The sequence below is a fragment of the Myodes glareolus genome, chromosome 6 (genome assembly GCF_982192425.1).
Source record: "Myodes glareolus chromosome 6, mMyoGla1.1, whole genome shotgun sequence".
NCBI classification, from domain to species: Eukaryota; Metazoa; Chordata; class Mammalia; order Rodentia; family Cricetidae; genus Myodes; species Myodes glareolus.
The window spans coordinates 16,371,798-16,385,718 of record NC_142031.1 but is presented as its reverse complement, the minus strand read 5'-3'; the positions used below and the strand labels follow the sequence as shown (position 1 = coordinate 16,385,718).

Here is a 13,921-nt window from a genome sequence, read left to right as displayed (position 1 = left end):
TTAAGTTTGCTATGAGGTAGTTCCCTTTTTGCTTACGGGGAAACTGAGGCCCACCATTAAGGGTCGGCTGGCCTAAGCTGCTCAGCCAATTATTAGCTCATTGGCTGGATTCTGTACCCTCAGGGTCCGAGTGGAGGCTGTGGTTTTTCATTAAGAGACTCAAAACCACAAAGAGAGCCCACCAGAGGATCCCGTGCCCACCCCACAGATCCCACCCAGGCACCAGCTGATGCATGCCTGCTTCTTCTCATGGGCTTTGCTTTCATCTGAAAGGGTCAAAGTCCCATTGGCTAGTCTCACCCGTCCATCACCTCCTCCCCCACCGTGAGAGCCTCCCTAGTCCACAGTCAAGTCTCCCTCCTCTCTTCTAACAACATCAGCACCTTTCCAAGCACAGGCACCTTTGATGGCCCATCATGGTCATTCCTGGGAATGTTCTAGCAATTTCTCCAGGTCACAAAAGATCACCACACACACACACACACACACACACACACACACACACACACACCAGAAGGTGCCATCCGTGAGTGCTGATTTAAAAAAAAAAATCTTTCTACATCTGGATGCTCTTGTTGACATCATCAGTTTCATCTGACAGTCAACAGTCTGATTGGCTTACATTGTGTGGTACTTGGTGTGGGCTAAGTCACTAACATGCTGTGTGACCTTGAGCCTGCCCCTGCCTCTTTCTGAGCCTCAGCTTCCTCACTAGCAGGAATCACTAGCTATGCTAACAAAAATTACGGTGGCATAGTTCTTGGTAAGCACTGATTTAGCACTGAGTGGCTCCGATTACTTATTTTTACAGATGTGTGTGCATGTGCATGTGTGCGTGCATGCGTGTGGCCGAGTATGTGTGCACATCTGTACACAGGTGCACACACCTGTGAGAGTACATCAAGGCCAGAGGGAATGCTGGGTGCCTTCTTCCATTTTGCTTTCCACTGTTCCCTTGAGGCAGGGTCTCTCACTGAACCTGGAGTTTAAGGATTTTTGGCTAAGCTGGTTCATCAGCAAGCGCCAGGGATACTCCCATCTGTGTCTCTGGCCCCTGTCCCCATTCAGTGCTGGGGGTCCTAAGGACAGACAGTCACACCCAGCTTTTTATTTGGGTACTGGGGATCCAAACTCAGGGTTTTACACCTGTGCGGCCAGCTCTCTTACTGTTGGGCCATCTCCCCAGTCCTCAGACAAGATTTGTTTTTTATCTAAGCTCACATCACTCATGAAAACTAGGCTAGGAGTCAGCCCGTGGTGTGACTCATTCCACGCGGTCTCTGTGCCGGAAAGATCTGGAACCTGCCCTCTTTGGATCCTCATTGCACCTTGAATATGAAAATAAAGACAGTCCCATGCTGCCTTGCCATGCGCCTGAGGCTCTGGCTTGGGTGGTCCATCCAGGTCAGCCTCACCACACTCCGTGGGGACGTCTTACCTGTGACAGTGGCAGACTGGATATCCAAATGACTTCTGTCCAGCTTGGCTTTGTCTTTGATTTGTATGGTGACAACACGGTCAGCAATGACTGCCTCAAAACCAACCACTGTGGTATACTCATCCATCGGATACACGAACAGACCTGGCGGAGTGAGGCCCAGCGTCACAGGGTGCTCAGCTCCATCCTACACGTCCAGCTCCCGGTGGGGGGGGGGGTCAACCTTGGATCTGCCTGTACTTAGATTTGTGGACCGTACTCATTGACCCTTGAGGGGACATAGCTGACCAAGGCCGGAAGCAGGCAGATGAGGGCAGCAACAGGTAGCGTGAAGAAACATTTGTGTCTAACACCCAACATCTTTCACCCTTGGATGTCTGAGCTTCAGGGGCCAGAGAGGCTGGTTTCCGTGCAAAATAAAAACCTGGGCTGTTGTGTAGGCTGTGCCTAGGCCTAGCAGTACATAACTGGGCAGTGAATTTGGTCCACAGTCACTGGCTTGCCGCTGGCACCACCAGCAGTGGGGGCCGTGGAAGAGCTAGAGAAGGATTCAGATCCAGGCCTTTCATGTCTTCTAACCCTGCTACATTGGACAGGACACTCATCTCTAAGTCTAGTGTCCCCACCTACAGCAAGCCTCATTAAGACATGTACCACACAGTAGGTATCACACGTTTTTTTATGTCCTTGCTTTTTCTGACGTTCTAGGGATTGAACCCAGGGCCTTTCATGAGCTAATCAAGTGATCTACCGCCGAATGACAGTCCCATCTCCTCTTGTTACTTCTTATTTTGAGGCAGGGTCTTACTGAGTTATCCAGGCTAGCTTTGAACTTGCTACATAGCTCAGCTAGACCTTGACATTTCAATCCTTTCGCCTCAGCCTCTGGAGTAGCTGGGATTACCAGTTAGCAACAACACGCCTGGCTATTGTTTTAGAACTGAATTTCCTTGGCGTGAAGAATATGCGAGTTGTCTGGAGGTTGTTGGCATTTGGATTTGAATTCCTGTGAGGGCAGAGCCCAAGAGCCTGCATTTCTGGTCAGCTTTAAGTGATGCTGAGTTTGAAGACCTCAATTCTTTTCCTCTAGCATGGAGACAGCACAGTGCTGACACCGTGGTGAGGACTCCACAAATCCTGACTTCCTGTCCTTCAGAGCCTCAGTTTCCTTATCTATAAAATGGGACTTGTCCCTCCTGCAAGAGGAAAGCCGGTCAATCTCACAGCTGTTCATCAGTGTCTCCAGGGTCCCTAGGTAAGCCTGTTGTCAGTCTCCAGGCCTAGGCTCCCTTGAACAGAAGAGCCAGGCCATTTGTCCAGCCCACATCCCCGAGAAGAAAGTTCCCATGTAGGTTCCTTTCAGGTAGTGCTGGTCCCCAGAGCAGCACTGAGGCAGTGATAGAGTTTGGACACAGGGCCTGGGAGAATGGGTTAGCCATCAGGAGACTCCATCACCCCGAATACGAAGGCAGTCCAGGTCGAATGCAGTGGCACCTGCCTGCCATACCAGCATTTAGCAGGTGAGGCAGGAGGATTGCTGAGGGTATGTGGTCAGCTAGGATGACATAGTGAGTACCAGTTTAGCCAGAGCTGTACAGCAATACTCTGTCTAAAAAAAACCATAAAAACAGCAACAAAAACCCCAACCATCTAATCAAATAAACAAGCAAATACAAAAGGGGTTAGGGGAGAAAATCCTGCCTGCAGTTAACCCTGGACCAACATCTGTCAATCCCTTGCTTGGGGGAAGGAGAGGTGTGTGACAGCCAGCCTGTCCTCTACCCAGACTACTGCCCAGTGATGGGTCCTATCCACACTTCCACCCGTGCGGCTTCTCGTCAGGTACTGCTACTTCAGCAATTCCTCCTTACAGAACCCAAATCTTAGCTCTCCCTGCTTTCTGTTCTCCTTCACTTCAAACCCGTGGGGAAGGAGCCCAGCAGAAAGGTCACACACTTGCCCAGTACCAGCCAGCCAGTGAGTGACAGGACAAGGGCTTGATGTGGAAGAGGCGGTTCCAGGAAATACACACATTACCTTGGAAGGGTTGAGCCTCCAGGTTGCCGTAGGTGAGGGAGGCCGTGAGCCCCAGGGCATAGCCGCTGACATAAGTGGTGACATCAGACGCAGTGAGAGGCAGGGCTGCCCCCGTGATGCGGTTTAGCAAGCCAGGCATTCTGTTGGCTCCTCAGCTCAGGGCCTGCTGAAGGAGACAGGACAGTTGGGTACCGAGGAGAGGCCCATAACCCTCCAAGCCTAATCTCATTTGAGTGCCCCAAAACCTGAAGCCTCATGATCTTTGTTTACCTTGGGGACTTCAGACTTAGTGAGCATCCCGAGAGCAGGGGACTTGGTCACTGATGTCTCATGTCACAGGTAGAAAAGCTAAAATCCCGGCGGCACCCAGAGCTAGGGCCAGTGCTGAAGTGACCAACCAACAGTTTGGACTTACTTATCCCCCCCACCCGGTTTGTGCGTGGGGATGAGGGACTCACTTCTCATCCCATCCCTATGTCTTCTCATCTCTGAGCATCTCACTTTTTTTCTCTGCAAAATGAAGGTATTGACTCGCGGCGGTTCTCCAAGTCCCTTCCCCCTGGCTGCAGAAAACCAACTCTCTGCAGTCAACACTTAGGTTGTTAAGGGTTAAAAGTCAGCTGGGCAGTGGTGGTACACGCCTTTAATCCCAGCACTCGGGAGGCAGAGGCAGACGGATCTCTGTGAGTTCGAGACCAGCCTGGTCTACAAGAGCTAGTTCCAGGACAGGCTCCGAAGCCACAGAGAAACCCTGTCTCGAAAAACCAAAAATGGAAGGGGTTTAAAAGTCACCAAAGACCCCAAAATCAGGACAGTGCCATCCTTCCAGATGAGTCTTTCTTGCCATTCCCCATACAACCCATGGCTAGGGCTGGGATTTCTCTCAGGGAAAGCTCTTGACTCTATCCATGGCCTTCCTTCTTTGTCCCCAGCACACGGGTCCCAAGGTGCCACCTCCATCTGGACTTTATCTCTTCCCAGCATAGAATGTACTCTTCCTGACTGAAGCCAGTGGCCAGCAGGCCCATTCCAGCTCACAAAGTGAGCATGTCCCCATCATCCCTGCCATCCTCTTTTACCTACCAAAAACCACCAAAGCCCCTTGAATGCAAGCTAGTCCAGGGCCCATTCTTCGCTTAAGCCCCACCCCTTAGCAATGCGGTTCGAACACTAGGGGCTCAGCAGCTTCCCCTTCTTGTCTCCGTGTTGCCATGCTGCCTGCAAATCTGGCCCCACTTCTGTTTTTGATGGAGGAGCTTTCTCCTCCTCCTCCTTCGGAATGGTCGAGGGCAGACTATCTTTGCCCAGCATCCTTCATCCCTCTCTTGGCACCCCATCTTCTCTCTTCTGTCATATTTCTACCAACTCATCGGAGCACCTTTAGTCCTGCGAGGTTATTTTGCAACTGTTCTCTGTACGGAGATGTGGGTAGGACATAATTGGTTCTCCTTTGACCTCTCGGTGCCAACTGAGTGGAAAGAATAACAAATTGCTTCATCCTTTTACCATCTAGATCTTCCCAGAGCTGAATCTTCAGGACTGTGAATGGAGACCTAATGGGTCTCTGAGGACCTCCCACATAGCCAGATGCTTCTGAATGGTGGGGAGCAAAGGTGTAAGTGAGGGTCTTTCTGGGTTTCATCTCTCTGTCTGAGCCAGGCAAAGTCCCATGACTGGTGAACTTTTCCCATCTGATGGCACTAGTTGCTAAGTGCTGAGTACTCTGCCCCTTCTCAGGGAAGGCTGTGCTTCCAGCTTCGGTCCTAATGATGTCTCCAGTGAGATTTTCAGGTGTCTCCCCCCACCCGCCCCCTCCACGGCCTGACCAGCGTCATCTTTTTAATTATCTTCTCCCTTGTGACTGGAGCCCAGACAGCTCTGCTGGCCTTATCTCCTGACAGGCTGGCTGATAACGGAAGGCGGAGAGCTGGGAGCACAAGGCTGGCTCCAGTGCTTTGTTGTCTGTCTTGGTGGCCAGAGCAGAGGCCGGCCTCTTGCAGGAAGCAAGCAAAGATGACAGACTTCATTTCCTGAGTGAGCTGCATCCCACGCTCTCTGTCCCTTCTCCCACAGTTTCACTACTGTCCAGAATGTTGATGGGGAAAACCAGATGTGGAGTGGACTTGGACTCGAGCCTTCATACATTCTGGGGTAGAGTGTGACATGGTCATCTTGTCCAGCCCATCTTCCCATGCTATGCCTCACACCCAGAGAGTGGGTGTGGATGGGAGATTCTGCAACCTAGGCCAGATGACCCTAAAAAGACCTTTTTGATATTGGCCCACAGTAAGGCCAATGATTGACAAATGGGACCAGTGAGATTTAAAAGCTTCTGTATGGCAAAGGAAATAGTTACATGAAGGGTTGGTCAAGAGAATGGGAGAAATTCTCCATCCATCTGATAGAGAGGGTTAGTGTATAGATGGTGCACGGAACTCAAAACTAAACAAGAAATAAAATGAATCAATTGATCAATGACTTAAGGAAATGAGCAGTTCTCAAAAGGTAAAACTCAGATGACCAAAACATTTTAAAAATATTCAAATTCACTAGCTGCCAGAGGAATGCAAGTCAGAACCATGCTGAGAGCCCATACCACCCGTCAGAATGGCAGTCACGTAGAAAATGAGATCTGTAACATGGTGGGATATTTTAGATTCCTCAGGAAGAATGAAGTCGCCATTTGCAGGGAAATGCATGCAGCCAGGGATAATCACATTACAGAAACTGAGTCAGCCGCAGAAAGACAGATCCCAGGTTTTCTTTCCCTTGTGGTTCCCAGATTTCATGTTGATACACACAATCACATATATGTTTGCATGTATGCTCATGCGTGTATTGTGAAAGTGGAGGCAAAATTGTTAGTGGAGGACAATGGGGACCGGGAGGAGGAAGACAGGTGAGAAAAAGGAGGAACAGACGTATGTCGGGTGCTCAACAGTATGTACTTGTACAAAAGCTCGAAAACAATGACGTAGTTTAGGAAGAACCTCCTGGGAGAGGTAGACTTTAAACCCCAAGGGCCCTTATTCACATTCCAGCATTGATAAGTCTCTACTGTGTTTCAGAGTCTCTATAGCCTCTGAGGAGACGGAGATAAGACACGGCTTTATCTCAGAGAGTTTATAATCTTGTAACAGATGAAACTGGGGAGTCAAGGAGACACCGCAAATGGCAGTGAGAATTTATTAAGCGATGACAATGAGCCAAACACATATATTGTCTCATTTACTCTTTGCAGAACTGATAAGGTGTTAATATTTTGCTGACAGGACCCTGAGGCCTGGCGAGCGGCATGTTTGGTCCTAGGTGTGAGTTTGGTGGCAGCTGAAGGACGAGTTGGAACAATGGCGGCCGTGTCTGACGGTCTTTTGGTAGGACCCTGAGGTCTCTGGAAAGCAATTATATTGGATGTCCTTTCTTCTGACTCCATTCCCAGCCTGGGCCTCCAGTGAGCAGCAGGCTCATGAGAGACAGTGGCAAACCCACACACACATCTCCAGACCTATGTGTGGGAGACCCTGTTCTGTCCTGAGGATGGGAGCTAGTATGGGCTGAAGGTTCAGTTCGTCAGGGTCAATAGTTGTCTTGGTTAGGTTCATTTTAGGTGGGGGAAGACCCACCCTAAAAGTGGGCGGCAACATTTTTTTGAGCATGCGTCCAAAACCAAATGAAAAGGAGAAAGCCAGCTTCACACGAGAACTCCTGGTTTCTATGAGTTCAAGGCCAGCCTGACCTACACAGAAACTTCCAGGCCAGCTAGAGCTTGTGAGATCCTGTCTCAAAACACACAAAACTTTTAAGAGAGGCCGAGGAAGACAGGCAGGAAGGTTTGGAGAAGGGTGTTCTGAGTGATCATTCGTTTGCTGTTTTGTGTTCCCTGAGGAGCAGCTGGAATGATGGGAGTGACGTAGGGTGCGAGACCAGTGTCCCCTGGATCTCATACTGAATGAGGTACCTTATGAATTCCCTGTGGCTTTCTAGGGCATCAAAAGTGGCCTCTGGTGCCTTAGAAATGCCGAGTCTCAAATGATGGCCTTCTGCCTGCTCGGGACGCTATTTGTATTTATGCCTGGCTCAATAAATATTTATAAAGTAAAAATGAAGGAGTGACTATCAGCTGCTGCAAGGACATTAAAGGACATTTGGTGCTGGCTTTCTGTGTGTGGGGGGGGGGACAAGGCAGAGTGTGGCTACAGACGGTAGCGCAAGGGACAGACAGCGAGACTGCACATCTAGAATCTGACCCATTCATGAGCTTCCACCCCCGTGGTTCCCTATTCTCAGCGAAGCAGTCACAGCTACCCTTTGAAGGTAAGGACCCAGTCATGTGACTGCCAGAGTAAAAACCCCCTGATGTGCTCCATGGATCTTAAGGCCCTGCGGACTGATTGTCCTTGTGACCCCCTCCCCCACCCCGCCCTGGTGGTTTCCTCTCTCCAGCTCTTCTGTCTGAGGTCTTTTGCATAGGATGCCCCTACACCTAGAAATAGCCTTCTCCTGGATGTCTGCATGGCTTGCTCCCCTTCCGGGCCTTTGCTTAGGCAGGCACGTACTGACGTTTCATTTAACTTGGCAACCCCTTCCCTCAGCCTTTTCCTCCAGGACTCGCTTGACTTTCCCTTTGTGCTTTCTGTAGCAGGCTTGCACGCACATTAGAAATAGCTGTTTATTCTGGCTGTCAGTCAGCATCCGCTTCCCCTCCACAGGGCAGGGACAGAGCCTGGCTTTCTCACGGCCAAATCCCAAGCCCCTTGAACCAACCTTGCACTGATAACGCAAGGAGGAAGTATTCGTTTTAATTAATTTATCCTCAATCCCAATCGCAAACCGGATGTTGGTTCTCCTGAGGGAGAGGAGTGGCTACCAGATTCCTCCTGGAGGCTGAAGTCATTAAGTCCCATTCCTGTGTGTGACGCTGAGTCCCTAAACCTTCCTTTCCTCCTGCAACAAGACCCCATTCTCTTGTAACAGTCCATAGTTTCATAGAGAGGATGCTTGATCATTCTAGGTGCCTGGACCAGCTCCTGGCCACGGCCCATCTCCCTGAGTCTCCCATAGTGCCACTGCAGCCCCGACTCCTTGTATCCCATTCAACTCCTGGGACTCTGCATCCTGAGTTAGGATGAACCTGTCCTGTACTCTCTGCTGATTCCCTGGGTTGGTACCTCAGTGGCAGGGTCCGATGGATGCCTTGCTTGGTCCCCCTTACTGTTATGAGAACACCATTCTTGTGTCTTGCCAAAGCTCTCTGAGGGAGCCCCAATGCTTGTTGGCTTGTTGGCCTCTTTCTATTGCTTTCTGTGCCCACAGTCCCAATCACACGTTCCCTGGCCCCTGCCTCAGGGCCTCCCTTTCCAGCCCTGCTACCATCCTGGCTCCAATAGCATCTCTGGGGACAATGCATCTGCTCCTGCATTTTTTCTTCACCCAGCATCCTTTGCTCTTTCCTTGCTTTGTCTCTGTCTCCACTGAAGCCATCAGCTTCAGACCCCACTGGCGATGGCTCTGTGGTATTGCTCACAGCTTCCCAGACTCCCCTGCGGAGTCTCTCCCTTGCCACACACACCTGTTCCAGTGTGTACTCTGTTTATCTTGTCTAACGTGTCCCCGCGCTCTTCTAGAGTATGATCCTACGAGGGTGGGATTTTGTTTTAACTTGTTTGCTGTTATATCTGTTACCTAGAGAACAGTGTCGGCACACAGCAGATGCTCGGTGAATGGATGAAACCCACTCCTAGTGCCTTGAACCTATAATTTGGCAACGTGCATGAGAGGCAGCTACTCTTCCTACCTTTTGTTCCTACCTCTCTTGTGTTTTATTTACTGTGCGCGTGCATGACACAGCATGCCTGTGGAAGTCAGGGAACGGCTGCAGGGAGTCGGTTCTCTCCTCCCACCATGTGGGCGCCAGGAATCAGACTCAGGTGATATGCTTTGACCAGAAATTTCTTTTACCCTCTGGGACACCATAGGCCCTTCTTTCTCTCTTTTATAGACAAAACGCCGAGGTTCAGGGAGGTGAGAGGACTTGTTCAAGATCCCACAGCTGGGAAGTGACGAGGCTTGGGGAGGAGCCCTAGCAGCAGGACCATGGAGTCCGCAAGCTTCACCGTGGGGACACACTGCTTTCTGCACTAAGCTTTCTTCTAAGCCTTGGCAGGTCTCCCTGAGTGTTCTCTTGTCTCCACTCCTACCTAGTCCTATTGCTTCATTGCTGTCCTCGGGACCACCCCGGTAACATCCTAAGTGGTCATTCAGCCCAGTGTGCTTTCTTTATCGCCATATACACACATGCAGACATGCCTCTATTTCTCCTTAATTGACTTTCATTGCCTTTGTCCAGTGGGGCAAAGCCAAATTCCTTGCATCTTCTTCAAGGTTTGCCCCGTGGGCCCTCATCTCTGACCAATGTCACCTCCAGCCATGTCCTGTATATTAACCTTCCTCCTACACTCTGATCTCACTGAGGCTCAAACACGCTGTTTTTTGTTTGTTTGTTTGTTTGTATTTGTTTGTTTTTGTCATCCTGGAACCTTTTTCTGGGATAACGGCTGCCACCTTCTCTGTCTTTCAAAGTCCCATTCATCATGTAAGGCCTATTCTCCTGTCCCCTCCTCCATTCGTGTCTCTGTGTGTGTGTGTATCTGTATGGAGTGTATTGTGTATACATGTATGGTGTGTGTGTGTATCTGTATGGAGTGTATTGTGTATACATGTATGGTGTGTATGTGTGTATGTATATATGTATAGAGTGTGTGTGTGTGTTGTGATGTACGTATGTGTGTCTATAAGTGTATGTATCTGTATGGAGTGTGTGTGTGTGTGTGTGTGGTATGTGTGTGCACGTATGTATCTGTATGAAGTGTATGTATGTTTGAGGGAGAGTGTGTATGTATCTGGAGTGTGAGTGTATGTATGTGTGCATATCTGTATTGAATATGTATATATGTATCTGTATGGAGTGTGTGTGTGTGTGTCTGGAGTGTATGTGTGCAGGTTCATATTCATGTGTGTGGAGGCCAGAGTTAACCTCAGGTGTTATTTCTGAAGACACCGCCTACCTTATTTTTTTCTAGACAAGGTGTCTTACTGTCACCTGAAACTTAATGATTTGACTAGGTTGGCTGGCCAGTGAACCCCTGGGACCCGCCTGTCTGCACTCCCTCGGTCCTGAGATTGAGGATATACACGACCACGCTTGCATGTTTTCTTCCATGGGTTCCTCAAACCAAAACCAGGTCATCCTGATTACATGGCAAGCGCTCTACTGTCTGAGCCATTTCTCCAGCCCCATGAAGTTTTTCTTGACACTCTCGATGTCTCTCTATGGCTTCCGTATCCCATGGCGCCTTGTCTGTCACAGTCCATATCCCAAGGCATGGCAACCATCCATCTGTTGTGCACAGGCTGACAAGTTCTCTAAGAGCACTGGCTGTGACCTCTTTGACTCTGTTTTAATGCCCTCAGTCAGGCTTGGTTCAGAGAAAGATCTCTCATGGGGGTGCCTTCATAGGCCCTCTGTGCTGATCGACACTGTTAGGGTTCGTACCTCTGCACCGCTTCACAAGTTCAGACCTCACAGCTCTCCAGAGGCCAACCTCGATGGGCGCTAGCCCCTCTCCCTTCCACAACCTTGTCCCTGTCCTGAGCTGCTTCTCAGCTTGTACTGCGGATGGGAGACAGAATCAGGATAGAAAGGAGCAGGCAGAAGATTTCTGCATCTCCAACTCTCACAGGCAGGATGGGGAGCATCTATGTCAAGGCTCCTGGGGCCTGGGGGTGTCTACACCCCTTTGCTAGGGGATTATGACATTGTAAAAAGAGATTTAGAAAGGACTGGGGCTATAGCACATTGGTAGAGCACTTGTCCAGCATGTATACAGGGACCTTTGATTCCTAGCACTGCCCAAAAAGAAAAAACAAACAATCAAAACACCAACCAAACAACAACAACAACAACAAACAAGCACAGAGGTAGGACCTCAACCGGTGCTGCTAGGCCTGTGCTCAGAGGAACGCTGGAGACTTACGAGGCACTAGAGGTCAGAGACCTGCTATCAAAGCAATAGGCCCTGCTGTTCCAGTGCTATGTGCCTTGAAAGCCCAAGTTAGTGCTCGGGACTTAGCTTTCTGCACACCTGCAGAGTAGAGAAGTTCCCATGGATTTCTGCCCATCAGATTTCTGATCAGGGTCTCATTCTGGAAATGAAATCTGTTTAACTGATATCTGCTCAACATTACTGTCTCAGACATGGCTGTTTGGCTCCATCCTGGCATTTTGGAAGTCTCACATCCCCAACCTGGCCAGATCCCCCCCATCCCAAATCATGCTCATCAGGGCTTGTACTAGACAGAGTATAATAAACTCATCGCTTGAACCTGGGCCCCATCCCATCTTCTTACCTCAGTTTTTGGGGTCCCATTCCTTCTGCTACCTCTAGAAAGTCCTTTCAGTTCTCGAGGGAGCTCAAGACCCAACCACAGACTGGCAACTCAATCCTTCCATCAAAGTGGTCCACAGTCAGTAAGTTCCCAGAGTCTGAGTCAATTGTACTAAGCTTCTAGAATTCTAGGGTTTGCACATTCTGGTTCCCACTCCAGGATCACCCAACCGTGCGTCAGATCCCCATCTCTATTGTGTTCATTTCATCCTGCGGCTCATCAAGACCCCCACCCCCACCCCCACCACTGTTACTCTGAACTTTGTCTTCTGGTGTTGCTGCCTTAACCGGGGCCCTGGAGGGAATCTTAGCCGCTTTCGAGGCCCAGCTCAGAGGCCCCCGTTTCCATGGAGCCCTCCAAGTCCTTCCCACAGAGAGAGCCAGCGATTCTCGTGCCTTGTATTTCCTTTGGGTGTGCTGTGTTTCATCAGCAGATGCACGGGGCCTGCCTACCGAGGGCTAGAGTCTGTGCCAGGCCCAGCCGATGGCCAGGGGCAAGACAGACATGGCCCTTGTTCTCATATTTTGGGTCCTCTTCCTCAGTCACCCAACCAGGACCCGTTCCCTTAGAACTGGAGGTAGAGACTCTGTCTACAGGCACAGCCAGGGCTTTTCTGGATAGGATCCCAACAGCACAAGAAGTGATTGTAAGTACTGACCAACAGAATTACATAAAAAACAGTCAACAGAGACAGCCTCCACGAAGGGGAAGCATATTTTCCACCTCCACACCAGACAGGAGAATTAATATCTAGGATATATAAAGAACTGAAGAAATAAACACTAAAAAACTAAATGAGCCAATCAGCACACAGGCTAATGAACCGAACAGACAGCTCTCATGAGAAGAAACACAAATGGCCAATAAACAGCTGAAGACATATTCAGCACTCTTAGTTACTAGGGTACTGCAAATTAAAGCTGTTCTGAGACTGTCTCACCCTAGTCAGAATGGCTGTCATCCAAAGGACAAGTGGCAGCCAACACTTGAGAAGCTGTGGGGAAAGAAGAACCCTTCACGGTTCCTGGGAATATAAACCTGCCACAATGGAAATCAATACAGGGCATCCTCAAAAGAAAAAAAAAAAGAAACGCAGAATTCTGTTCTGTACAACCCAGTCATAGCGTTCCTGGGTATTTCCCTGAAGGACTCCAGGTTAAAACGTCACAGAGACACTTGCACACCTGTGTTCATCGTTGCACTGCTCACACTAGCTGGGAAATAACATGAGTCTGGATGTCCACTGACAGATGCATGGGTAAAGACAAGGGGATGCATAGTCATAGCAGATGTAGCCATAAGGAAAAGTGACATCATGACATGTAGGAAAATGGGCAGAGTGAAAAATCACAGTGTTTAGTGAAATAAGCCAGACTCCGAGAGACTATCACAGGCCTCATCTTTTCATAGATGCAGAACCTAGATTTAAAGTTACATATGGGTGTAGGTGTGTGTGTTTCTGGACGCATGCGTGGAGGTCATGAAACCAGAAAGGGGCTTATGAGAGGCAGGAAAGGATCTTAACGGAGGTTATCAAGGGGTGAGACTAATGTCTTGGTTGTGGGCTCATTTATAACAGTAGAGAAATTTTTCTCTTTACGCCCAAAGCTCATAGCTCCCCATCTCAGAGGTATCCATAGTCTTTCCTGGAGAAACGATTAAGCAGAAAACGCCCAGCCTTTCTGTCCTTGTTGTCTGCCCTCTTGCCTGGGAGAGTGGAGTTTGGCCAGTGCCAATGTCCAAGACAGTCACCTCCAAGAAGGCAGAGGTCCAGGCTGTCCACACTTCCTGAACTTTCTGGCTAAGGAGGAGTGACCTGCTGGGAAAGGGAGAACCGAGCAGGAGGCATCTGAAAAACTCCAGAAGAAAGGGTCTCTATCAACAGACTTAGCTGCTTGGAGGTGTGGCTTAAGTTCCTGCAAATGTTGCTGGCTGGCAGGTGGCCTGCTCCCTGGGGCCCTAGGGAGATTGCAGTGCTGAAATCTTCTCAAACAAGGCCAC

At 49.6% G+C, this 13,921-nt stretch overlaps 1 protein-coding gene across 2 annotated transcripts in view; it reads right to left on the bottom strand.

Annotated features, from left to right (window-relative positions):
* The window catches only part of Vwa5b1 (von Willebrand factor A domain containing 5B1), a 52,654-nt gene extending 40,451 nt beyond the window's left edge, over nucleotides 1-12,203 (bottom strand). The window contains exons 1-3 of one of the 2 annotated variants that reach the window (XM_087906992.1): nucleotides 11,882-12,203; nucleotides 3,476-3,641; nucleotides 1,439-1,582 (exon numbers count right to left, since the gene is read on the bottom strand). In XM_087906992.1, the coding sequence (XP_087763118.1) occupies nucleotides 1,439-1,582; nucleotides 3,476-3,614 (283 nt within the window). In that variant the 5' untranslated portion in view covers nucleotides 3,615-3,641; nucleotides 11,882-12,203. The remainder of the gene's footprint in view (nucleotides 1-1,438; nucleotides 1,583-3,475; nucleotides 3,642-11,881) is intronic. The other variant, XM_087906993.1, reaches the window with a different exon arrangement.
* Nucleotides 12,204-13,921: the final 1,718 nt, after the last annotated feature.